Genomic DNA, 24523 nt, shown 5'->3' with positions numbered 1-24523 from the left:
CTGGTAAGACTTCCAGGAATGGAGGTGAAGTTGGTACAAACAGCAGAGGAGGCCAAGAGCTCTTGCAGTGACGCAGCTGACAATGAGCTGGCCGTCGTCTGCTGCGGTCCCCACCCACCCATTCTTGATCATTTTGATATCTCTCCACTCCACCGTATTTGGCCTGCCCATGCCTCGCTCATCTTTAGCTATTTGCTCTATTGGCCATCACTGGTAAGTGCAATTATTTGAGTATGTTGTTAATACTAAAGTTTCCTCTCCCACTCTGGCCATTTGTCTCTATCCCCATCCTTCCTTTCTCGCCCACCACCACCTGCCTCACTAGTTCAGAACCTACAGAAGAGTGGAGCCAGCTACACAGTTCCCCGCCCCCCCCACCCCCCTTTTGCTCACAGACCTTTACACTCAGTAATTACTAATTGGATAGCTCCTATGGGTCAAAAACTAAGCTAGGGCTCTGGTGACAAATAAGCCAGACTTTGGAGGTAAGAGGCAGGTAAACTGTTCTTTGTTCCAGCAAGGAGCTGGCAAGGTCTTACGCAAGGATTCCCGCCCATGGCCAAATGGAATTTTCCACCTCCCTCTATACTTTGACTTCTGGCTTTATGACCTCTCACCCCAGAGCCCTAGGCCTCCAGGTTTCTGCTGTGTCACCGCTCTCTGCCATGCTCCTATGACGCACAGCAGGGCAGCAGGGACCCGTCAGCCAACTCCAGGACAAGGCAAAGCCTCAGGGCCCCAAAAGGGTCTGGGCACGTGGAGCACAGAGCCTGAAAAACTTCCCTCTTTCTGTAACCTCTGAACCCTCTGAACCCACAACACTGTGTTGAGTGTTGCAGTTTTCATGTTTCATAACCATCGTCTTCGATGTCTGCCTCCACCATCGGCCTGAAGGTTGCTCAAGTGCAGGACTGTACTCAGCTCTGCATTCTCCATGCTTGACGCAGATTCCATCCCCACGTATTAGCAACTGGTGAGATTTGTCATTACTCATCTTTTGGCCACTCCAACAAGGCTACGCCCCCTTTGGACAGAGTTAGGGGTTGAATTATGTCCCCCCGCCTCAAAAAGCAGGTCAAAGTCCAAACCCACAGTACCTGTGGACTTATCTGGCAATAGGGGCTTTGCAGAAGAGATACGGAGAAAGTGTGGGACCATGGAGGCTGAGTTATGTGGCCACAGTCCAGGAACACTAACAATTGCTGGCAACCATCAGAAACTGGGAGAGAGGCCAGAGTATTCCCTCTCAGAGCCTCCAGAACTGTGAGAGAATGAATTTCTGTTGTTTCAAGCCACCCAGTTTGTGGTAATGTGTCATAGCAGTCCCCAGGAAAGAAAGGGAGAAAGCAAGCCTCATTGAAAATGGAGTCGTAGGTGGGGGGGCGGGGGGGGGGGCGCTGGGGTGGCTCAATCGTTATGATCCCAGGGTCCTGGGATCGAGCCCCGCATCGGGCTCTCTGCTCGGCGGGAAGCCTGCTTCTCCCTCTCCCCCTCCCTCTGCTTGTGTTCCCTCTGTCACTGTGTCTCTCTCTGTCAAATAAAATCTTTTAAAAAAGAAAGAAAGAAAAAAAATGGAGCCAGGGGAGGGGCGGGGCACCTGGGTGGCTCTGTCCCTCAAGTGTCCAACTCTTGATTTCAGCTCAGGTCATGATGTCAGGGTTGTGAGACTGAGCCCTGTACTGGGCTCCATGCTAAGCGTGGAGTCTGCTTGCAATTCTTTCTCTCTGCCCCTCCTGCTCATTCTCTCTCTCTCTCTCTCTCTCTCTCAAGTAAATAAATACGAGTTGGGAAGCCCTGAAGGGGGAGCACTCACGTAAGTACCACTGGCTGCGGTGAGCATCACCAGCATAAAGAATTATTTGTGACGAGCGGACATTTTTCACATAGGAATTCCATCTCCTGCTTTTAAGAGAAAGAAGGAAGATCCCTCTCCGCCCCAGCAACAGCACATTGAGCGCGCTTGCAGCCAACGAGAAACTGTCCAGCCTCGAACTCGCCTTCTTCTCCACTGAACTTTTGTTTAAAGCACCCCTCCCCAATTTCCTCCTAAGACCTGATAGAAGCTGACCTTTCCTCGCCTCTCCAGACTTGCCTATGGCTCACCAGAGCTCGCACGGCGGAGCTGCAATTTCTCTGCTATTCCTGAATAAGCTCGTTTTGCTAGTAAGGTAACTGGCTCTTCACTTCTTAAGGCTGACAATACAGACAGCGTAAGAATGAACCACATGGTCCAAGACCAAGGGATGGCGTCAACAGGTGTGCCTGAGGGTACGTCACTCATTTACGCTCACTGAATTCCACAGACACCGGTGCAGGCTCTTCTCCCCGAGAAATCACACGCTTTGGGGTAGTGCTTCTCCGGACTCCATAGCGACTCTGCAGGGCGTGGTAAGAGCCCCAACAGAGGGACTAAGGCACCAAGAGGATGAGGACTCCCGGAGTTTGGGGCACAGCGCAGACTCTGCAGACTGTACTGGACTTGGGGCCCGCCCCGTCAGGGCACACGCGGGCGACAGCGGGCAGCCAGCCGGCGCACGCTGACGGCAGGCCCGCGCTCCCCGGACCTCCGCCAGCATCCGCACCCGCCACAGGCGCCCCGGGCGCGGGCGGACCCGACGCAGCGTCCACGCGCCCCGGCCAGGCCGGTCCTCCGAGCCCAGCGGGGACACGCCCCTGCGGCGGCACTCGCCGCGGGGGCGGCCCGCAGAGGCAAGCGAGGCGACACCACGCAGCGCCAACCGCCCGCGGGCGCGTCCCGGGGCCGGGAGCCGCTCCGCCCCGCCCTCCCCGTGACGTCACAGACCGCGACGCCCGTGCGTCATCGCGGCGCGCCGCGGCCGCGGAGCCCTGGCGCCGACGGACCATGGCGGAGGTTGGCCGGGCGGCGGTGCGGGACCCGGGCGCGCTACTCCCTGGGGGCTTCTGGGCGGCGGTGGCCGTGTGGCTGGAGAGGCCGCAGGTGGCCAACAGGCGGCTGTGTGGCGTCCGCCTGGACGCCCGGCGGAGTGTCGGTTTTCCCCGGGCGGAGGCCTGCGGCCACAGTCCCATCACCGGCCCGCAGCAGGGGGAGCGGGCCGCGGCCGGAGCCTGTCTGCGCTCCCCCGCTGGGGGCCTGGGCCCCGGGCCGGGCGCGGCGGGCCGCGGGCCCGAGGAGTCGCAGCCCCGGCGCCCGCACGGCGAGGACCCCAGGGAAGCAGCCGCCGCGGCTCAGCTCGCGGGGTGCCCCGCGCAGCCCGGCAAGGCTGGGGTCGGACAGGGCGAGTGCCCCGCCTCGGATCTGGATTCCCTCTGGGACGCTTTCTCTCGGAGCCTCGCCGGCGGCAACCCAGACATGCGGGCCTTTCTTACCGGGTCCCGGGCGGGATCGCGGCCGGAGGCGCCAAGCGAGCTCGACGTGGTTCTCAGGACCGTCATCCCGAAAACAGGCCCTCAGTGCCCGCTTGCTGCTCCGAGGAGAGAAATCGTCGTGCAAGGTAAGAGTGTTTCTCAGGGTGAGAGGTGGAGTGAAAGAAGCGAAAATTAACGGAAGGGGGTCTGTTCCTTGCGACTCCCTTCTGGGTGTCTCCTGGCGCGCCCGGAAGTTAGGCTTCTCCGCCCCCCCCGCCCCCCGCCCCCCGCCAGGCCCCGGGGACACAGGGGACCACCTTCAGGTAAGGGCTGAGAGCGTCCTGGCAGCTTTGAGGGAGCCGCGGGTCATTCTAGGGATGCAGCCTTGAGCTGTTAGGAACCGTGCCACTGTTGAAGGCTTCTAGGCCAAGTGGAAGCCTGGTTGAGACAGGGCGCAGAAGAGCCTGGCTGGAGTGTGGTCGGAGAGAGACTCTTTGGCACAGGATGCAGTTAGATTAAAAAGCATGCTTTGGGGCGCCTGGGTGGCTCAGATGGTTAAGCGTCTGCCTTCAGCTCAGGTCATGATCTCAGGGTCCTGGGATCGAGTCCCGCATCGGGCTCCCTGCTCTGCGGGGAGCCTGCTTCTCCCTCCTTAGGTCAGTGAAAAGGCTCAACGGTACTCACTATGTCGCTACATTTGCGATGTCCTAGGGAGGTTGTAGATTTTTTTCTTACTGTTTTTTGAGGGGACATGTAGATATGTGTATTTCTAGTACAGAGCATGGGGTCATTGTGGGGGGGCGAGTGTCTGGAATGCTTGAGGGAGAAGGTGACGGAGCTCCAGATGTCGAATGACGAATAGGAGTTTAGCAGGTGAAGAGATTAGTGGAGGGCCCGCTGCTGGAGGCCTCCCTCGGGTTCCTGCGTCTCAGAGCCTGCACCAGTCCTTCTCATGCTTGCAGACTCCTCTTCTGCCTCCAGCTGGAGAAAGTTCTCGGCTTTTCCGGGCCCCTGTGACTGGCCTGGGCCCACCTGCCGCATCCCGAGTACTCCCTTTCCTGAGGTCTGTAGCCTCGTCACATCTGCAGAGTCCTCTGTGCCTTGTCACATGGCACAGACTCAGGCTGTGGGTACCAGGGCGCGATCACCTTCGAGAGGCTGTGGTGCCACACGCAGCAAATCGCTGTAGGGGCTTCCCTCCCACCCCCACTTCCCAGCACGGTCCGCCCCTGCGCCCCTGCAGGACTCTTCCCATGCGTCCGCTCTGCCAGGAGGCTCTCCGTGACCCGGTCGTGTCCAGACGAATTTAGGAGCTCTTCCAGCTTTGATCGCTGGTGTTTGATCACCTTTTACATTTCCTTCTGCCAGACAGAGGTTGGTGAGCCAGTGCCCCCGAGGCCTTCAGATGTAGGCATCTGCACTCCCAGATTGGCTTCCCTGCGGGGGAGAAGCAGTGCTCCTCCACAGCGACTTTCTGCCTTCAGCTCCCGCTGAGCGCATCTGCTGCGTGGGCCTGGCACCCTGTAGGCTCGGGATGCAGCAGTGGATAGGACCTAAAACATGTCTGTGGTAAAGGGAGGCCGGGGAAAGCCCCAGGAGAGCAAAGTCGGGCTGAGTCATGCCTGTGTTTAATACTGCTCCTGATAAAATGCTGAACCAAGCAGTTTTAATTGGTTATCCCTGTCTTTTTTACCCCAGATGTCCTCAATGGAACTGTAACTTTTTTACCTTTGGAAGAAGATGACAGAGGGAATGTAAAGGTTGAGATGAGCAACGTGTATCAAGTCCGGCTCAGTCAGAGCCAGGAAGAATGGTAAGAGCTACAGAATGGAGTCCTCCTCTAGGGCTGTATGGTTTCTGTCACACGTCTGGGTAGCTGCAGGATTCAGGGTCATTGAAGAGCTGAAGGTGCCCTTTGGCAGCTGAGGTGTGTGAGAACATGTTTCCTGTTCCTAGTTGGCCTTCCCTTGGCGTGTCTTTGTTCCTGTTGGCACCGGGCCTAGGTCTGTATTCTTTACAGTCCACATAGCTGGGATGATGAGTAGCACCTAGGTTTAGCTGAATTCAAGTAATCGCAAATCCTTTTATTATTTTCTTTTTTACGACTTGGGAATGGGGAGTGAGGATAGTTTCTTTTTTTATTTCTTGCTGAGGCTCCTGTGGTTTTGGATGTAGTGGGTGTTCAGTGGTGCTTATCCCGAAAGTAGCAGTTCAGTAGCCCGCTTAGTTCCATGTGGCATTTGGGCCTGTACCCTAAGTGTGAAATTTGGTTTACTTCCATTTGGTACTTTTTAAATGGAAAAGTCAGAGGAAGGGTCCATTCTCTTAATCACTCTGCTGCTGCTCCTTTCCTGGGAGCCACATCTGTCTGTACTTTCCAGAACAACCCTGGGCATTGCTGTCTGTTAAATCAGACTGGGCTTGGCACGTGGCTTTGTATAAAGCAGAGGAGTACAGTGTGAAGAGACTGTTGTGCAGTCAGATAGACCTGGGTTTGCCCACTAGCCATGTGACCTTGGCATGTCGCCTCTGTGGCCCTCAGTCTTCTCACCTGTGCGATGGGTTTAATAATTCTTAAGCCTCTGAGGAGGGGCCCAGGCTTCATAAGGACCTGTGGTAGGCATAGAAGCTCGATGGCAATACTTAGGGCCCGGCTGAAGCCTCTTAGAATTGTCTAGAGACTGCTCGAGGGACCCGGCCCCAGGCCCTTCCTCGGCGTGCTCGTGTTGGAAAGTGGGGACTGGGAGCAGGCACGTGGGGGAAAACGTGTCTCCTGTGGCGGTCCCTGGGGGGGCGCCGACGGCAGAGCTGGTGGGTGGCCACCGAAGGCATGTGCTCGAGGCTGCTGTGCAGGTGCCCGGTGCCCGGTGTCGCACGGCTGTGGCAGCACGCGGGACGTTCTGTGCGTGGCAGCACATTCTTTGCTGACGGACTGAGGGCTCGCTCTCGGCTGCCTGCTTCCTGTCTTTCCGGGTTGGCGTTTCCTGTCCTCTAGCCCCTGGGCAGCTGTCCCTTACGTCCCTTCGGGCACTCGGGCCAGCTACTGAGCGCAAGTTAAATGGGGGTTGACTGGGCTGCCACCGTAGCGCACAACGCTCCTCGTTGGCTCCTGCCATCACAGCAGTGTTGGTGTGCGCCCACCCCACCACGTGCTCCGCGAGGAGCCGCGTGACCCACAGACACGCTCCGCCACCAGGTAGTGCTAAGAAAACAGGTGAAACATGTCTCTGTTCCCACGTCCCCTCGGTAGCAAAGGCGGTGTTGTGTCAGGCCCATGCAGAGCGGGTGCGGGTGCCTCTGAGGACGGGGCATCCCAGGTGAGGCCTGAGTGGATGAGCAGGTAGGCCGGGGGGACTCTGGGGGACACCTGGGAGAAGAGCATGAGGCCCAGGGACAAGCAGGGGAGGGGCCTGACAGGGTGTGCCAGGCCCGGCAGGAGAGCTTCCAGGTGACGGGATGGGAAAGGGAAGCAGCCTGAGTCCTTCCCAGGCTCTTCCCGCGGTGTGAGCTCCCCCGGGGTGCGGCTCCCAGCGGACAGTCGGTGCCTGTTACTTGTGTCCCTCTGATGCTCAGGGTGGCAAAAAGCCAGACAGTCCTGCTTCTGCCCCTCTCGCCCAGCTGCCCGTGCCTCCACTTTTCCTTAGGGCCCCTGTTGAATGCCACCTTTTTTGTAGCCTTCTCTCTCCGCCCGACTAACTGGACGCTCTTCCTTATTGTGCTGCCTGAATCGTGTCCTCAGACAGTTTATTGTGATCTGGGCCCATGGGTGTGAGCTTTTACTCACGTGTTCAAACACACGGACAGAGAGGACCTGCTGTGCGTCTGGCGCGGGGCAGGTAACAGTGGGCGGGAGACACACACAACGCAAACCTGTGAGCTGCAGGGGGACTGTGCACGTCCTTAGCCGTGGGGCTGAGCACTCCACTTTCTGGCCAGGAAGTATTTGGTGAGCCAGTCTACGAGTTGCACGTGTGAAAATACACAAAAACAGAATGTTAGAAAGATCCTGAGACATCTGGAACCTGGCTAATCAGAACCTGGCTAATCAGGGCGTGAAGCAGACGGTAGGAGGAGCTTTGTTCCTTGTCCATCCTTCTGATGGGCTTCATAGGATGGGTAGACGCATTTTTAACAGCGTTTATAAGAGAAGAATTCTTTCTGCTTTTAAAAAATGTGTTTTTCTCTCTTTGTTGAAAGTTCTGCAACTAGTTCCCAATCGTTGGGTTTCAGGTCAAATATTTTGTAATTATAGCTATCTTAATATGTACTCTCTTTTTTTTGGCAAATGTTTAATTTAAAAATAAGAATTGAAACTAGCTCTGCTTATTCATATTTCTCTTATTTTTAAAGGTTCATATCTATTTTAATTTTCTGTCCAGAAAAATGGCATTCAGATGGCATTGTTTATCCCAAACCCGCCTGGCTGGTAGAAGAGCTGCTGGCCAGGCTGGCCCGGTGGTCTGTGGAGAGCAAGAGGAGTGGATTTAAAAGCACCCTGTCCCTCATTTCCATCATCAAATACAGCAAGACGTACCAGATGCTCAAGGAGAAGTATAAAGATATGGTCAAGGTAACTGGGGAAACATTTGTGATTCCCTCGTTTTGATGAGGGGGCCATTGACCAAACTATGCCAGGTAAAATCATTTTTCCAGTAAACTTTCTGGTGTTTGCAGACACAGACATCAAGTCAGAACATAGCCACTTAGAGGCCCACATTGCAGGCTGCATTTCGACATATGTAGGGATGCAAACTGCAAAACTGTTGACAGGTGGAAAGGGATCTTTTTCTTTCTTTTTTTTTTTTTTTTTTGCACATTGCTAATTTTTTTCCAAGCAAATAAAAGGAAAGTATTTGAATGAAAATAATTGGATATTAGTCACAAAATTGCTACATTTCCTTATATAAATTTAAGGATGTTTAAAGAAAAGATGTGAAAAATTAAAGTGTAAAAGCATATATTTCCATAAAGGAGATAAATTTCAGAACATGTCCTTAACTTTATATTTAAGATGTAAAGAGAAAGTAACAGCAAACCTCTGTGCTCACACCCGGAGGAAGAAATAAAGCTTCCCTAATGTAGCTGAACTTCTTTTGTAGTCTTCCCAGAATATGGCCCTCTTTCTGGAAGGAACCAGGATTTGTCATTTCTGTATGTGTTTTTTTGTCTTTGTTTTGTTTGAGGTGGGTTGCAGAGGAGAGACTCTTAAGCAGGGTCCCTGTTCAGCACAGAACCTGATGTGGGGCTCGATCCCATGACCCTGAGATCATGACCTGAGCTGAAATCAAGAGTCAGACGCTTAACTGACTGAGCCACCCAGGCACCCATATGTGGTTTTTGTTGTTGCTGTTGTTTTGTTTGTTTGTTTTTTATCAGTTAGCTATCGTTGTGTAACAGAGCACCCCAAAGTTCACAGGCTGGAGACAGTGACCTTTTTCGTTCTTGCTGAAGTGTGTGGGTCCTAGGCCTGGCTGACCTAAGCGGGGGGCCCTTTCTCTTTCAGATCCTGGCCTGAGAGGCCTTCATTATCTTACTAACTATTCAGTTCCTTCCGGAAAGGACTTCCATCTATTATTCCGGCCTTTGTAGTTGTCTTCGTGAGACAGCCCGACCCGCCTGACCCCCCATGACTAGACACGGAAGTCGGAACGTGTGGCCTTGTCGTGGGTTTTTCCTCTTCTGCTGGCTGCCCGTTGAGCACGTGACCTGTGTGGGCGGTGAGGGGTCACGCTCGTGCGGCCGGTGTGCTGTGGCTTGCGGAGCACCTGCTGGCTGTCCCGGGCGGCGGCGAAGGCTTCCCTTCCGGAGAGGGAGATGGGGACCACCTGCTGAGTCTGCTGCTGAGCAAGTGGCCGCCCGGCACCAGCAGACCAGAGGCCTGGAGCGCCAGCCTCCTGACCCCTTTGCTTTCCTCGCCCGAGTTTCTTTGCTCATTTTCCTCATCTGCATAAACGATGGGGCGGGCAAACTGAGCATTTTCCTCGACGTCCAGTTGCCTCATCTAAATAGCTACATGGGTTGCTTTCGTTGCAAAATCTTGCTTTGGACTGCGTTGCTCGTGACGTGTCGCGTCACACGCGTATGCGGTAAAGGTTTTGCGTGTCTTTATGCCACTCTTACTGTAAGAGAGGGATCATCAGTGTCTGCCTTTGGAATGAGCTTTTTTAAAAAATTCTACTGCCTGGTTAGTCTCATTTGACTTATGCTGATGGGGATACCTTACGTGTAGTGAAATGGCAGGGTCACGAGCGAACAGTTACATATGCTCTGGAAAATGTTTTAGGTGTGGCCTGAAGTAACCGATCCCGAAAAGTTTGTGTATGAAGATGTGGCCATCGCTGCGTACCTGCTGGTAAGCGCGTGTTCGGTCACCCAGGCCCCCTGGGGTGGGCGAAGGTCGCTGCCCGCCGCCGCTACCAGTGGGGAGCCACATTCATCAAATCCGTAACTTAGCATGCTGGCTCGGTAGCTCGTGCACGTGTGTGTGTGTGTGTGTGTGTGGGTGTGTGTGTGTAGCACGTCCGCGCCGTGAGGCCAGATCGCAGGGGCTCCCGCTCGGCCGGGGCGATCCTGACGTACCCTCGTCACGGAGGCACCACGCCACTCGCGCCGCTCACGGGACCCCTGCACGCCTCGGTCCGTCCTTAGCTAGCTCGCTAGCCCCCAAATTTGGGTGTGCCCTTGACTTAATAGTCCTGACTTTCTTATCTAACAGATGTTTAGGCCAGATAATTTCTAATTTCCTTTCATCTGTGATTCTCAGAGCCTTTTTAGAAATAGCATATTTTGCTTTGACTATCAGAGTGTACAGCCTAGGAGAACAGAGAAGGCATGAGGAACCAGCAGTCATCTGTGAAGCTCTTGCCCAGAGAGGACCACTTTCGTGTGGACTCGTGCTGGCAGGGGACGGCTTCGGTGCCGCTGCGGCATCAGGCGAGGGCAGCTCCCTGTGCGTCACCTGCGCAGACCCAGGGCCCCACACGAGGCCTGTCCGCCTGTCCTGGAAATGTGATTTGTAATCCCATGCAGGGCTTGTGTCTCAATTATTCTTGGAGGGAATGAATCAGGAACTGACTTTTTTTTTGTAACTTAGATTTTGTGGGAAGAAGAAAGAGCTGAGCGGGGCTTGATGGCCAAGCAGTCCTTTGTTGACTTAGGATGCGGGAACGGTCTCCTGGTGCACATCCTGAGCACGGAGGGGGTAAGGTGCGCTTCCGTGGCCATTCCTACTTCCTTTTCCTGCACGAGGGTCCTTGAGGTCTTTCTCTGCTGGTACGAGCTGGATCCAGAGTCTGCCTGGCTGTCGGGCTGGGACCGAGGAGAGTGGGGCGGCCTGTGCGGCTGGACGACAGACATCGTGCGGCACGGCGGTCGTGGCCGTCAGGGGCTCTTTGGGGAACACGGCATGTCAGGGCACCAGAAGGGGAATGAGAGGCAGTGGGTTCTGCTCCCCAGAAGCTGGAGTCCCGGCTCAGAGGCCAGGCACACTCCTGCTGTGATGGACGCTGGCGACAACGGTGTGGGCACCGTTTCTGGATCCGTGAAGTAACGGCGGGACGTGCTTAGAGCAGCCCCTGTCGCTCGGAGCAGGCGGCTCAGTGCGAGCCACAGGCTTCCCGGCCGGTGCTTCGGGCCGGCGTCTAGCCTTCCTGCGGACTCACTGTGGGAGGCGCGCTGCTCTCACCCGGTGACCCGGCTGACTTCTGCCCTGTAGGAGAGGCACTCTGTCCACAGCTGTAGGAACTTGAAATGGGGTTGTTAGAATGTCCGTTTTGTTTGCGTAATTAAAAAATGAGTTTGTAATGGTAATACCTGTAAATAAGGTGTTGGGGGGTCAGCAATCAGGTGGTAACCTGCAGGCTGGTAAGTGAGGAGGACGAGCTACCTCGCGCACCCCTCCTCTCCCCCCAACTTGGAAATGAGCACAGTTGCCCTGTGAGAGCCGGCGGGCACGGGCACACATCCTGGGGGAGAAACAGCCGCAGGGGACGGGCCTTGTCTCCTGGCAAGCTGGAGGGGCGGACGTGCTGGGGTCCGGACTTGACTCTGGGCCACGAGAGAGGGGCTCTGTGTCCAGATGTGTCTCCTGGGCTGCTGGCCTCAGACACGTTCCCACACGACTCCATTTCCCCTTCGTGAAGACTCCTGGGGACCCTTAGCGGAGTGCAGGTCCTGACCTCTTTCAACTGCTGAGAAACTGTGGGTGCTGTCTGGGTCTCTTGCACTTCACAATGGTGGCATTCTGTGCAGAGTTTAATTTGTCTTGCTCATTTATTATGATGTACCGATGTTGACCTTTGATTTCTGAAATTCTTTTAGCATCCAGGCAGAGGGATCGATGTCCGAAGAAGAAAAATCTGGGACACGTATGGACCACAAACTTGCTTAGAGGTAGGTACTGACCTTGTTCATTTGTTTGCTCTCAGCATGATTGTCCCCCAGGGGCCGTGGTTTTCATGAGTGTGCCCGGTGCTGACCTTTCTAGGTGCCTCATGCGTGTTAACTAGTCCTCGTGCGGTGCTGGCAGTCAGTCCCCTGTCCCGCCCACTGTGCCTGGAGGGCAGGACACACGCACACTGCTTCTCGGCTCACCTCCTGTTCTTGACCGTGTTTTCAGATGGCAGGTTACACTACATAAATCCTCATGCATCAGTCTTAGTCCACTGAAAAAAAAAATCTCTCATAGGCCAAACTTGAGAAGTTTTGGGATGAGATTGTCATAGTGGTTTTCAGAAAGGTTTTACTTCAAATACGCTTTCAGAAAGAGTTTTGATGCTATAAGAGATCATCCAAAAAAACCAGGAGAAAAAGTAAGATTTGCATATTTACCAAATATTTGAATGCCCTCAACCTGCCAGGCGTTCTCAGGTGCTGGCATTTCAACAGTGAAAAGGCTCCTGCCCTCGTGGGGGTGGGGAACACCCTGGATACAGAGCGGGTGCTGGGTGGCAGGTGTGGTACATGCTGAGGAGGGTGAGGGGGCCTCTGCGGGGCCAGGTCGTGCTGGGTATATGGGGTGGCCGGGAGGGCCTCCCAGCAAGGGGCAGGTGCTGAGGAGTCCAGGGTAGGAAGGTAAATTGCAGCCGGGCTGGGCGGGGCTGCAGGTGTGTGGACGCCCCGTGGAGCTACGAAGGTGGGCTACACATTTGCTGTGAGCCATCTAGTGGCCCGGCCTCCAGAGCCCATGACCCTCAGGCCGCAGTGAACCCAGGTCCCTGCAGCCTTGCTCAGGAGTAGCTCACTTGTCCTGGTACCAGGCAGAGAGGAGTGTCTCCCCAAGGGAGAAAGTGACCGGCCCCCTGAGCAGCAGTCCCACGTCAGGTCTGGTGTCCAAGTGTTCACGGCGTTGGTGTCTGGCCGCGGCCTCCGAGCCGGGCAGAGTGCTGACGGCACTTCTCATGCTCACTTTTGTGGACAACGCAAGGGCGAACGGGCGAGAGTGAGCATCCGGGCAGCTCACGGACGTCACAGTTACTCTTGTAGCCCCTACTCGGCCCGCTGCTCTTGGGAAACGGATCTCAGCCCTGCCATTTCATCTGTAAATAGTAAGAGTCTGAGACTCTTTTTTATACTTTCTGCCCCACTTTCTTTTAAAGTTGAGAATAATATTGCAAAAAATGAAAAAGATTGGTGGAAGGGAGTTCATGGCTGCCTCCGTGGGCTCGTTGTCTTTATCTGCACCGTCAAAAGCCGAGCATGAGTTTCCAGCTTCTTTCAAAATCCTCATTTGATTGTAAGCAAGAAACTGCTAAGAACAAAACCACCCGTCTTAAATAACAGCAGCTGTAAATTATGTTTTTATTCATGCAGGCCATTTAAAGGGAAATGGGCAACTAAATCTAGATGGGGTGAGAATAGAGGATCATATCAAAGGTTTGTTTTTCCTGCTTTTAAATTATGTATAAATCCATTGAGCTGTACTGTCTTCAGTGTTTTAATATGTAAGTAGAAGTCCAGATGCTTATTTAAGAACCAGAGAGATTGTAGAGTTTAAATTCCACTTTTGTATACATCACGTCTGCAAAAGACCCATGGTTTTGTTGTCCTAAGGGATGGCCTTGAACATGAGGTTGTCATAATGTCTTCCCAGTTTGTTCTGATCAAGGGATGGCGGCTGCGCTTGCTTCCCTTGGGGGTTCGTTCTTCAGTTTTAAAAGTAGGATTTTGAGTGGTCGTATCTTTTCTGTCTTTCCAGTGCTTACCAACAGACCCACTGTTGGGGCCTGACTTTAATCATTCATGATGGCCGTTCTTAAATCATAAAATCAAGCTGTTTTCGGCTTAATTACAGGAATTATCAGAATGGTTAACCTGCCTATGGAGTGGGTTTTTTACTTGGTATCTGAATGTTTACAAAAGAGCACGATAGCAGAGACTTATTCTGCTACATATAAACTGCCCCCGCCTCTCTTACCTCTCCTCATGCTGTCGTGGGTGTGCTTCGTCACGTCGATCGACAGACGTGAGGTTGCGTGGTGCGTTATGTTACACACTTAAATCAACTTCAGACCTGCTTGCTTTCCACTCGCTTGCTCCAAGGCCCTTTCTGGCTCTGACGCTCTGGAGTATGGATATGGTTGCTTTGTCCCACCTCCCAGAGCTCCTGGTATGCTGGTGAACAGAAGCACGTCTGTACGGGTCAAAAAGCGATTAGCGCTCGGAGGGCATTGTTGGTTTCCCTAGAGATGACGATACAAGCTGCCCCGTTCCACGCCCTGTGGGGCAGACGCGGCTCTACCTTCGGGTGCCTACCCAGTACCCACGAGGCCCCGGGGGGCTGGGACCCGCCCAGCAAGCCGAGGGTCTGCGGGGCCTTGCCTCAGTAGCTCTGTGCTGCTTTACCGAACCCGTGGTCTTGTTTGGTGTTTTCCTTTAGGAAGGTGCAATCACACCAAATGATAAGAACCTTTTCCCTGACGTCGACTGGTTAATTGGTAACCATTCCGATGAACTAACACCATGGATACCTGTCATTGCGGCCAGGTGAGCAGGTGGTCCGGGTGGCAGGGCGGGTGGCGGGGCAAACCTCGCTGTCCACATCGAGCTGCCTGGTGGCTGTCCAACACTGGAAATGGAGCTGGTTCAAATTGTTGAAAGGATAATGTGCCGAGTCTGTCAGGTCAGGGTTGAATTCTGCCCGGCTGGAAAAGATAAGGTCGCAAATGTGGTTCACGGCATTCTTCTATTGAACGGTGCTGGTGAAAACTGATGACTTCTGCGGTGTTTATAGCCAGTGTTGAGAGACGGGTCATGTTGTGGAAGCTTTTTTCTGACAACAAGGGTCGGTCTTCAAAGGAAAAGTCTGTGAACATAGTGACACGCAGCAATATTTAGTTCTCAGCCCGGGGGCTGTACGCGGGGTGGCGGCGCTTCTAGGTCAGGAGGAGACACGCGAAGGTGCAGGCGACGTCGCTGCCCCGAAGGTTTTGTGGCTGTGGCTCCCCATCCAGGGTCCTAGCTCTCGGAGGATAACGTCGGTCAAGGAGCACGTCTTAGTCTTTGCATGTCTGCCTCCAAGGTCCCTCCCTCCCAGCCGGAGCCTCAAGCGCTTCGGGAAGTCTTACGTTTCAGTTGACGAGAACAACTGCAATGGGGAAAGTTTTTATAAAGGTAATTAGATCCATGTTTTATGGGGAAGGTATGCCATGCTCATTGTTTCTAGAAATTGAATTAGGGAGAGCTGTTACTCATTTTCTCATCAGAAAACATGAGCAGCCACCAGCACACGTATGTATGTTACCCCGATGCATGATGTGACTTTCCGCTGAATTTCCTTTTGTTTCTTGTGGATTGATTTTGAAGGTCCTCCTACGGCTGCCGTTTCTTTGTCCTTCCCTGCTGCTTCTTTGGCTTCACTGGGAAATATTCCCGGAGGCAGAGCCGGAAGACTCAGTACCGAGAGTACCTTGATTTCATCAAGGAAGTGGGGCTGGCCTGCGGGTTTCACGTCGAGGAGGACTGCCTGCGCATTCCCTCAACCAAAAGGGTACGTCCTGGGCGCCGGGGGCTCACCGTCCTTGGTGAGGTGCTGGTGTCTGGATGGGGGACTGATGGCTGCGTTACAGAACCACAGGGGACAATGGTGTTCAACACTGGGTGCGATCCAGAGCTGCCTGTGGTGATCTCAGCGTCTCGGCCACGGGTGGTGTTCGGAGGGCTCGTTTTGCCCCCACGGCCCCTCCCGTGGCGGCTTTCCAGGACCCTCGCCGCGTCTTCATTTTCTTCCCAGAAACTGCGCGTGGCCCTCGGGGACCTGTCCGGAGTGGGCGTCAGTCTGACTTGTGTAGCGGTGGCCCGAGTGTTGTCTGAGGTTTCCTGCTCTGAGTTCTGACTCCTCGGGTTCCCCAGTGATTGGCTGAAATTGAAGTTTGGTTCAGAAGTTCAGAATGATTCCCATTTTCTCCTTACATGCTTCATTAATTCAGATTTACCTGAAAGGTAATTTGCCCAGACAGACCTTTACCCTCTCCCAGTCTGTGAAAACAGCAAGTGGCCCTCTGTGACCCTGCCAGGTGGTCAGGGCAGACTCGGCCATGTTCCTGCTCACCCTCTGAGCCATCAGTTTGTCATAATCTCTGATAGCTTCCTTTTATCAGACTCCATGGCCATCGGTGTGCTTTTTTTGACCAGCAAAACACAAAAACCCATCATATCCAAATTGTAAGCTTAATAGCTTGATTGCTTGATGTGGCAAAAAGGATTTAAGACAGGTGTGAGGTGAGCTCTTCGCTCTGCCACCTGCTAGCCGTGAACTCCTGGGCACATTGCAAACCGTGCCCATGTCCTCTTGTGCCCAGCGGGGACGAGATAGCGCTCAGTGGTGGCGGTGAGTGCGGCCCACTCGGCCTCAGGTACGTCATTGCTGCCCACGCGGTCACTGCTCAGGTCACTCTTGAAAGCTTCCTTTAGGACCCCGCTTTGGAGCCGTGGTGTCCTCGTAAATGTCCTCACGTCGGCGAGTCACTCCACTGAAGCTGGAATTGAGTCTGGGAACCGCTGGAATTTGGGTCATGTGGGTACAAGGATCCCACAGCTCGGGTTTTTGCACTTGTCTTTCCATTGTCTTGCTGGAGGCCTAGTACCAGTTCTTAATCTCAGTCTCAGCTTTCTTTTTTAAAAAAGACATTTTTTTTTAGAAGATTTTGTTTATTCATTCAAGACACAGAGATACAGAGAGAGAGAGAGAGAGAGAGCACGAGCAGGAGGAGAGGCAGAGGGAGAAGCAGGCTCCCCGCCAAGCCAGGAGCCAGATGTGGGGCTCGATTCCAGGACCCTGGGATCATGACCTGAGCCGAAAGCAGGCGCTTAACGACTGAGCCACCCAGGTGCCCCGAGTCTCAGCTTTCTTGTAATTCAGTGGTTTGGGGGGCAAATGCAAGAGCAGGTGGCCACACATAGCGGCTGTTCAGTGAGGGCTGGTGACGCCCCGCTGCTTGTTGCCACGCGGAGACGTTACGTCACCTGCCCAGGATCCCGCTGGGGCGTAGTGAGGGGTGCCTCTGATGTGATTAGAGCCGCTTTCTTTCAGTGCCTGTAACCTGGCTTCGTAGCTCCCGCCTGGGGAGGAAGTCCAGAGATGCTGTGCTTGGGGTGGTGTCGCTGGACCAGCCTCGCTCGCCCCGGGGACGCCTGTGCAGCATCCTTCATCTGGATGTAGTGAGGAGAGAGCATGGAATGAGCATCAGCGCCACATCAGGTCCAGAGAAGGACGGCTCATTTTGAGAGCTCTAGCTTACCATCGGTGTCTGCACTTGGGGGTCACACAAAGGCTCCCTCGAGTGAGTGTTCAGAGCGGCCCGGCCGTAAGCTCAATAGGTGTGGACTCAAGATTTATATGCGTGTGTTAGGGCTCTCAAAGTCCGAGCCTTGAGATTCTTCATGGGCTTTTGCTCTTGGTTTATTTTGGACATTTTTAGAATAAGCATTTCTTCCATGATAAATGCCTAAAACTTTAATTTGTATTGCAGAACAAGAGAATTGAATGGGAACCATGGACATACTCTAGGAGCCTGGTAAAATACCCTGCTGTTTTTCCCATGCAGGTTTGTCTCATTGGGAAATCCAGAACATACTCACCTGCTGGAGAAGGTTCCATGGATGAGCAGAGAACCCAGTACATTAACAGCAGGCGGGGCCGCCCCATGAGCCCACCTGGCGAGGCGCCTGCCCCTCCTCCACCCCGGGCCGCTGTGGGACGCGCAGGTCACCCCGACGGGCCCCAGGCCCCGGACGCCGAGGCTGCCAAGGGAGGGGCAGAGGCCCGAGCCGACCAACTCTGGCTGTCTGGATTTCAGCCTAGAGAAAAAGCTGAGCGCGTGAGGAATTGTGCCACCCTCCCTCGAGATTTTATTGACCAAGTGGTTTTGCAAGTGGCACATTTGCTGTTGGATGGAGAGCAGTTAAACACAGGAAGTGCTCCAAGCAGCAGCTCGAAGGCCTGGAACCGAGGAGGTAGGCCCCCGGCCCCCGGCCCCCGGCCCCCAGCCCCCAGCCCCCAGCCCCCAGCAGCTGCGTGCCTGCTGGCTTTCAGGCAGCAGCTCGGCTCTCCTTTAGGACCAACTTAAAATTGTGTGGTTGTTTTTAATTACGTGTGTTTTAAAGAGACATCGATGATGAACAGGGCACTCTACACTCATTGTTTGAAGTTTTCCTACAGTTCCCATTAATGTGCAGGACTCCGTTCCCTCAGAGCAAGGCACTGAGGGCAGAGGGGTAATTAACCTTTACAGAATTGTCCAGGCTTCAGGGTGTGGAGCCCTTTATTTTCAATTTATAGGAGTTATCCAAACCAAAAACAGAGTCCTGAATGCCAGGAAAGTGCGCTGTCTCCTTGACAATAAGGTAACGTTTCGGAGACGTAGTCTGATAACGTGATTCTCTTTGAAATCCCCAAAGTGCAAAACTCAGACGTGATGAAAGGGAGAAAATCGTATCTGATTATTCTCATAGGATGAGTAACGTGCTGAAATCAGTGGCATTCAAGAGAGATAGGGACCAAAGTGTGAGCTTCTGCTGTTTTTGTAGAGTGAGCGTGTGGAGTCCTAGGCGGCTGGCTGGTCCAAGCTGGTTTCCTTCCTGCCCGGCGGCGCCAGAGGGCGCTGTGGAGCTGGCTGGGTCTGGCAGTGCCAGAGACTTGCCTGAGTGTTTGGGGTCATTGGAGACCTGGGGGAGCCCTCCCTCATGCTGTCAGGGGCTGCTGCCTGGTGGCCCGTGAGTGGGGGCCCCGGGAGGAGGCGGCAAGCCTGCCCTCCCCGACCCGTGATGTTGTCCTGCTCTGAGCCTGCACGCTCTCGTGTACTTGCCACGGGGCAGGGCCGTGGAGCATCTCTGCTTCCCTGCGCATCACTGACCCTGGTGGCGTCTAATCTGAGGGAGGGCCTTCTAGGGATGTGGTGGCAGCCCTGGCCAGAGCCCCCCACTGCAGGTGGCTGAGCATCTGTGTAATTGAGCGCCAGCCTGGGGCGCCATGGACTGATCTGTGGGTCGGCACCCCACGTTCTGGTGTGCCCTGCTGAGGCGGGGCCTGAGTGAAGAGGAAGGCAAGCTGGGTGGGGGGCTCCCATGGGGACCTCGAAGGGCAGGGAGTCCGCAGCAGGCGGGCAGGCGCCTCAGAGACATTTGGGTGAGTCTGAAAATGTGGAGTTTGACAGACCCCAGGAATGACTGAGCTTAGGAGGTGCTTGCCTGTGCCTGGGACAGAACTCTGGCCGTAGCAGACTGGGTCTTCTTCTAGGCTCAGACGTAGATAGCAGGTGGCTCTGAGTCTCGGGCCTCGGGCCTGCCCGCCCAGCAGAAACACCTGCAGAGCTGGTAGGCCACCCTCCCTGCATGGGTCTCAGTGTCTGCGGCTGGCCTGAGGTGCTCCAGTGGGGTGGAACTGCGCCCTTGGCCTCTCAGCCCACAGGTTCCTGCCCTCAGGTCGTCTTCCCACCTTTTGGTTGCTGGAATTTAGTGACCCCTCCGGAGCCTGCCCCTGTGTGATGTACGAGCGCGTCTGTCCCCAGGCCCTAAGTGATCTTTGTAAGGGAGCACAGGCAGGAGGAGGTGGTCCCTGCCCTCACGACTGGGTCGGGACACGCACACAGCAGAGGATGAGCAACCGGGAGGTGGCCGTGTGGAGCTGTGCATGTGAGCGCCAGCGTCGGGCGCTTGTGCGGGACCAGACCCAGGAGGGGCAGGGAAGGCCGCCTGGGCTGGTTTCGGCCTTCTCCTTAGACATCTTGCTTGCTCTCGGAACGAGTTTGAGGCAGCTGAGAGGTGCATCTTGAAGGCCGGCGGGGCTTTGGTAGATGGAATCCCAGCCACAGAGCGGCCGCTCTGCTGGGCGTCCGGGGCTGGGCCACACGCCAGCACTGCTTTTCTGTGTCTGGGAGGCAGGGCTGTCTCCGCTGGCCTGCAGAGTTGTTGGGTGGGCGTGGGTGAGACCCCAGCTGCAGGGCCTGGCACGTGGGCAGTCCCTGGCATCCCAGGTGGTGGCAGCCCGGACGCTCCTTGACGCCAGGGGCAGACCAAGTGAAACGGGCAGATGCCCGTGTCGTTCCAGCTCCGTGTTGTGTGGTGTGGACTCAGAGCAAAGGTAAATCTCACGGCCCCTCCTGACGTGCGTGAGGGGCTGGAACTGACGCAGCTAGAACCGTCGTGCCAGGGCGGTGAGCCTGCCTGGTTAACGGTCTCCAGCGGCCTTTGTATTGTTGTTGGGGAAACCCGATTTTCCACAGGAAGCCTCTCCTTGGCGGAAGTAGCCCGTAAGCTGGACAGGGGGACGCTGCAGAGGTTGAAGCGGGAATGTGGAGGCCTGCAGACGCTGCTCAGAAACAACCATCAGGTGTTCGAGGGTAAGGGGATTGAGCCTTGAAACGCGGTCGTTTCTCAGGTGTGGGTGACACGCTCCACCTTTCCCGAGTCAGAATGTTCTTCCCCACAGATTCTGCCATCATTGCCCCTGCTTTTTCTATTAAGTAAGGTTTCCTTTATTTTTAAAAAAAAATTTTTAAAAATGTATCCATTTTAGAGAGAGTGCATGTGTGCACGCAAGTGATCAGAGGGGAGGGGCAGAGAGAGAGAATCTCCAGCAGGCCCCTGGCCTCCCAGCCCGATCCCAGGACCCTGAGATCACGACCTGAGCTGAAACCAAGAGTCAGATGCTCAACCGACCGAGCCCCCAGGCACCCCTGAGTAAAGTTTGCTTTAGAGATTTGGACTCCTAGGAAAGTGGGAGAGAGAGCATAGAGTCCCCTTGCCCATGCCCAGCTTCTGCCCTCTGAGCGTCTTCTACCAGGAAGGGACATCGGCCACACCTCTTCTCTGATTTTCTCCAGTCCAGCCCCCGCAGGCACGGTGCCCCCCGGGCCTGGCCTTACCCCTGTCCGGGATGTGCTCACGGGATGGCGGGGTGTCACTGGACGACTTTTTGGGTGGGGGATTGTTATTTGCGTTGGCTCTTGGCTGCCTGCAGACTGGAAGCATCCCCAGCTCCCAGCTGGGCCCTGGGCGGTTAGAGGAGGAAGCCCCGATGCCTGTCCGCTCCCCTGACCTGCGTGCCTGCCCCAGGGCCCTTGGGAGAGAGGCTCTCATTCCCCTTCTGCCCCGCGCTCCAGGCTCCCGGGACGGCCAGGAGGTAGAGGGGCCCTTTCACTTGGTCTGCCCCTGGCGTCCCGGAGCGTCTGGGCTGGCGGGGAGGGGGACGCGGAACAGGTGCTCACATGGGGACCTGGGGTGGAAAGGAGTTCCCTTATTTAGGGTGTTCAGGCATGCACCCATCATCCAGATGGTCGATCCTTTGTCCTCTTTTCTTCTTGAAGCTCTTTTAGCTGCTTTCTTTGTGGAATTATTTTGGAGCGAATCCCAGCCTGCCTGCTCTGTCACCCCTGAGCACTGCAGTGAGGGGCATCTGGTATCACCGAAGCACCATAGGCACGTTTCTGCCGGAGTCGCCATGTGCAGGAAGGGGGCGGGAGGGCCGTGCTGGGGACATGACATCTGGGCTGGGACTTGGTAAAGAGGAAGAGGAAGCACGTTCGTGTAGGGTCTGAGCTGGGGAGGAGCAGGATTGGGGTGTGATGGGTGGGGGTGGCCTGCAGCCCCCGGTGGCCGTGAGGAGGTTTTGGGCCTCTGTGACGGGGGAGCAGTGCCACCCGTGTGATTGACCCCAGTCCACCTCCGGAGTCTCCGTCTCCGGAGTCTCCGTCTCCGGAGTCCCCATCTGTGCGCCTGTTCTCTGCCATGTCAGGGGGCCTCGAGGGTCAGGTGCAGGGCCCGGTTCAAGTCCCCCCGCAGCACAGCGTCTGGCTCCTTTGACTTCATACGAGGAAGCACGTTTTATTCTGCTCCGCTGTGAGGCGTGCCGTGGGCTAGTGCCGGGTACCACTTCTTTCTGGGAGGCGGGGCAGGGCGGGGGCGGGGCGTGCACGTGGTAGGGTCTGAGTGATGGTGCGCGAAGACAGCTGAGAACGTGGGTGAAGACCAGGCCGGCAGGGCCAGGCCGTGTGCCCCTGGGGCTGCCCTGCAGCTTCTGAGCCGGGCTCCTGTGAGGGCGTGCTGCCCGCTGGCCTCGTCCCCGCCCTCACCCCACCCGCTCCTGCCAGGCTTATGCCCCCAGGTTTCCCCATGTGGCCCCCTGGCTTGTGTTCCACTCACCATGCTCTTTCCTCTGCTGCAAGGCTGCCTGCTGGCTCCCTGCCGCCGTCCCCGTGCCCTGGCCCTTCTGGTGCTGTCGTCATAGTGCTAGGCCCCAGCCTGGACACCTTGTCTACACTGCTTCCCACCCGCTCCTGCCTCTCTGGGCCCCCAGGGTCTGCGTGTGCTTCTGTCCCTCGGCCTCCTGCGTTTGGCCACACCACCGCCCCAGCTCGACTATGCGCTCCCTGTGGGTGGGGCCGGGAGGGGCGGCCCGAGGGGCAGCCCAGAGCCCATGTCACAGCACGAAAGACAGAGCAGCCGGGTGAGGAAGACACTTCCCTGACCCCTCCTCCGAGGGAGATGATGAGTGGGGGGAGACCACTGAGTCCCAGAGTCCCCAGTCTGTAAGGTGCCACCTGTGAGCAGAGCCCAATGCAGGAGGAGGGGGAGGCCCGTAGGCCTCGCCTAGGGATGTGGGCAGTTATCTGAGCCCCAGGATTTAGGTCATTCCCCACACCCCGACCCTTGTGCAGCTGATGAGAAGGGTGGTTGGACAGTGACTCAGGGCCGGTGTCCACGGCTGATGGAAGCACATCTGTCCACTCCCAGCCTGTAAAGCTAAGGGAGTTGGGCACTGTCACCTTCTCTTTCTTGCCCGTGTGTGCACGTGACGCAGGAGAGCTCAGGTGAGCGTGGCCCGCATGTGTGCACAGGAGAGCTCTCGGGTATGCTTGGGTGTGCGCGGCCCCCCACGTGTGCATGGGAGAACCTGGGTGCGTGCAGCCCCCACGCATGCGCGGGAGAGCTCGGGTGCTCAGGCTTACAGTGCCTTTGGGTGGCCCAGGTGCCCTTGTGGAGCTAGACTTTGTTTTCGTTTAAACCTGGCTTTGCTCGGGGAAGTGCTTGGGATGGCATTGAGCCCTGTAAGCAGAACTGGAGTGTCCGCGGTTGGGGTGGCTGCGGAGGCTGGGGCGTGGGCGGGCAGGCCCCCCACTGGGGAGTGGAGCCGCTGGGAAGAGGGCGGCCTTCCTGAACCCGCAGTTCCTGCTCCAGCCGAGCTCTGGCACAGCGGCCTGGGATCTGCTCTCTGTTTCACAAGGCCTTTGTCCCTGAAAACACTCACTGCAACCCAGAAGGGCTGCTCTTCTGTTTTTCCCAGCATGGCTTTTTGTTTGACTTCAAGAAATCGTAGCGCTTTTTTTTTTTTCCCACCATAAATATGCATGTATGTGATTGCTTTTCTATGCAGTTCACATGGGGGCGGGCACATTTATTTTTGGAAAACACTTCTGGGTAGGCGGCTTGGGGACTGAGCTCTGAGTAAACATTTTGCTCACAGTCATGCAAAAACTATGCACCAAGGCTGCTCTTATCTCCGAGGGTGTTTTAAATGAGAGTGGCTAGTTTCTGGTCGTGTCTACAGGGCCGAGGAGGTAAGATTGATTTTGGATGCCCTCAGTTCCGCCAGCGCTGAGCACCTTGGGAAGTACGGGCCGGTGCCCGGGCGGGCGCGTGCTACCGTCTGGGGGGGTGGGGGCGTGGTGGGCGCGGCCCTGGCCGCGGTGCTGTCACTCCCTGTGCCGGCCATAGTGAATGTGTGGCTGCCACTGACAGCTGGGGACTTGCCCAAAGTCTCTCCTAAATGGAGAGACTGGCCTGGCAACCCAGGCCACGTCTGATCAGAACCTGAGCACGGGGCACGGTTCCGGTGAATTGTCCATAGTGACTTTCTGGAACAGCCTGCAGCTGGTTCCTCAGAGCGCTTTGGCTGTGGTAACGTCTGCTGTCAGAAGCAGGTGGGGAACGGACCAGCAGGTTCTGTGCGCTGCGTTCGGCAACTCCGAGGGAGTGCATACTTTGGGAGGAAACGGAAATGTCAAATCAGGAACCTGATAGAACGTATTGTGTTCCTGTGATTCCATTTTAGAATCTGGAGTATATTTCCCCCTGGGGAGAGTCCACTGGTGCTCTGACCCGTGAGCCGGCTACAGTGGGTACAGGTGCCCGGCCCAGGCCTACCCAGGACTGGGGCTGGGGGTGTCAGGAGGGGCACGGCAGAGAGCTGCCCTGGAACGTGCGGGCGCACGGGAGCATGTCACGGTCTCTGCCAGGGCCGGTCCTCTGTCATTGGTGCCCAGGCCCCCTTTCCCCTGACCCTGAACGTGGCGAGGTGCCCTTTTAACTCACAAGACGGCCTGGTATGGGCCAGCCAGTCCTCAGGGGAGGGGCCCCCTGTGGAGGCTTTGGCCCCCCCACCTTGCCCCCTCCCTAGGTTTCTCTTGAACACGTCCAGGCCTCTGGGCTGGGCCGAGGGCTCCTTGCATTTTTAGGGTGCATACCCCAGGCACCTGGTGGGAGTCTTGCCTTGGGGCTCCTTCGGGACACACTTCAGGGCCACGTCCTTCTGCTGCGGGGACATCCATCCAGTGGAACCCAGTGATGTTCCCCTGACCTGAGCTTTCACACCGAGGAAGCTAGGCGTCAGCCTTGTGGGGAACAGTGTGGGAGGCCAGCTCCGAAGAGGAGACAGCTGTGCCAGGCCCTGAGTAGGTGCTTCTTGACTGCCCATGACCGAGCC

At 55.9% G+C, this 24523-nt stretch overlaps 1 protein-coding gene across 14 annotated transcripts in view; it reads left to right on the top strand.

Moving 5' to 3' along the window:
* TRMT44 (tRNA methyltransferase 44 homolog) overlaps window positions 1–24523 on the top strand; it is a 60144-nt gene that overhangs the window by 9524 nt on the left and 26097 nt on the right. For 8 of the 14 annotated variants that reach the window (XR_010409253.1, XR_010409250.1, XR_010409252.1 and 5 more), the window contains exons 1-10: window positions 1697–3473; window positions 5026–5140; window positions 7678–7897; window positions 9611–9679; window positions 10421–10528; window positions 11647–11718; window positions 14204–14310; window positions 15130–15313; window positions 17370–17778; window positions 20046–20162. Coding sequence is in view for 5 of the 14 variants with exons in the window: in XM_064584215.1 (XP_064440285.1) it covers window positions 2426–3473; window positions 5026–5140; window positions 7678–7897; window positions 9611–9679; window positions 10421–10528; window positions 11647–11718; window positions 14204–14310; window positions 15130–15313; window positions 17370–17778; window positions 20046–20162 (2449 nt within the window). In the remaining 9 variants the exon portion in view is untranslated. Of the gene's footprint in view, window positions 1–1689; window positions 3474–5025; window positions 5141–7677; window positions 7898–9610; window positions 9680–10420; window positions 10529–11646; window positions 11719–14203; window positions 14311–15129; window positions 15314–17369; window positions 17779–20045; window positions 21241–24523 lie in introns of those variants that run through there. The other 6 variants (XM_064584215.1, XM_064584214.1, XM_064584216.1 and 3 more) reach the window with 6 other exon arrangements.

Source organism: Mirounga angustirostris, unplaced genomic scaffold (assembly GCF_029215605.1).
Source record: "Mirounga angustirostris isolate CCGP_5_RB_7025 unplaced genomic scaffold, mMirAng1.0.hap1 SCAF_2, whole genome shotgun sequence".
Lineage (NCBI taxonomy): Eukaryota > Metazoa > Chordata > Mammalia > Carnivora > Phocidae > Mirounga > Mirounga angustirostris.
This window is presented reverse-complemented; position numbering and strand designations above follow the sequence as displayed.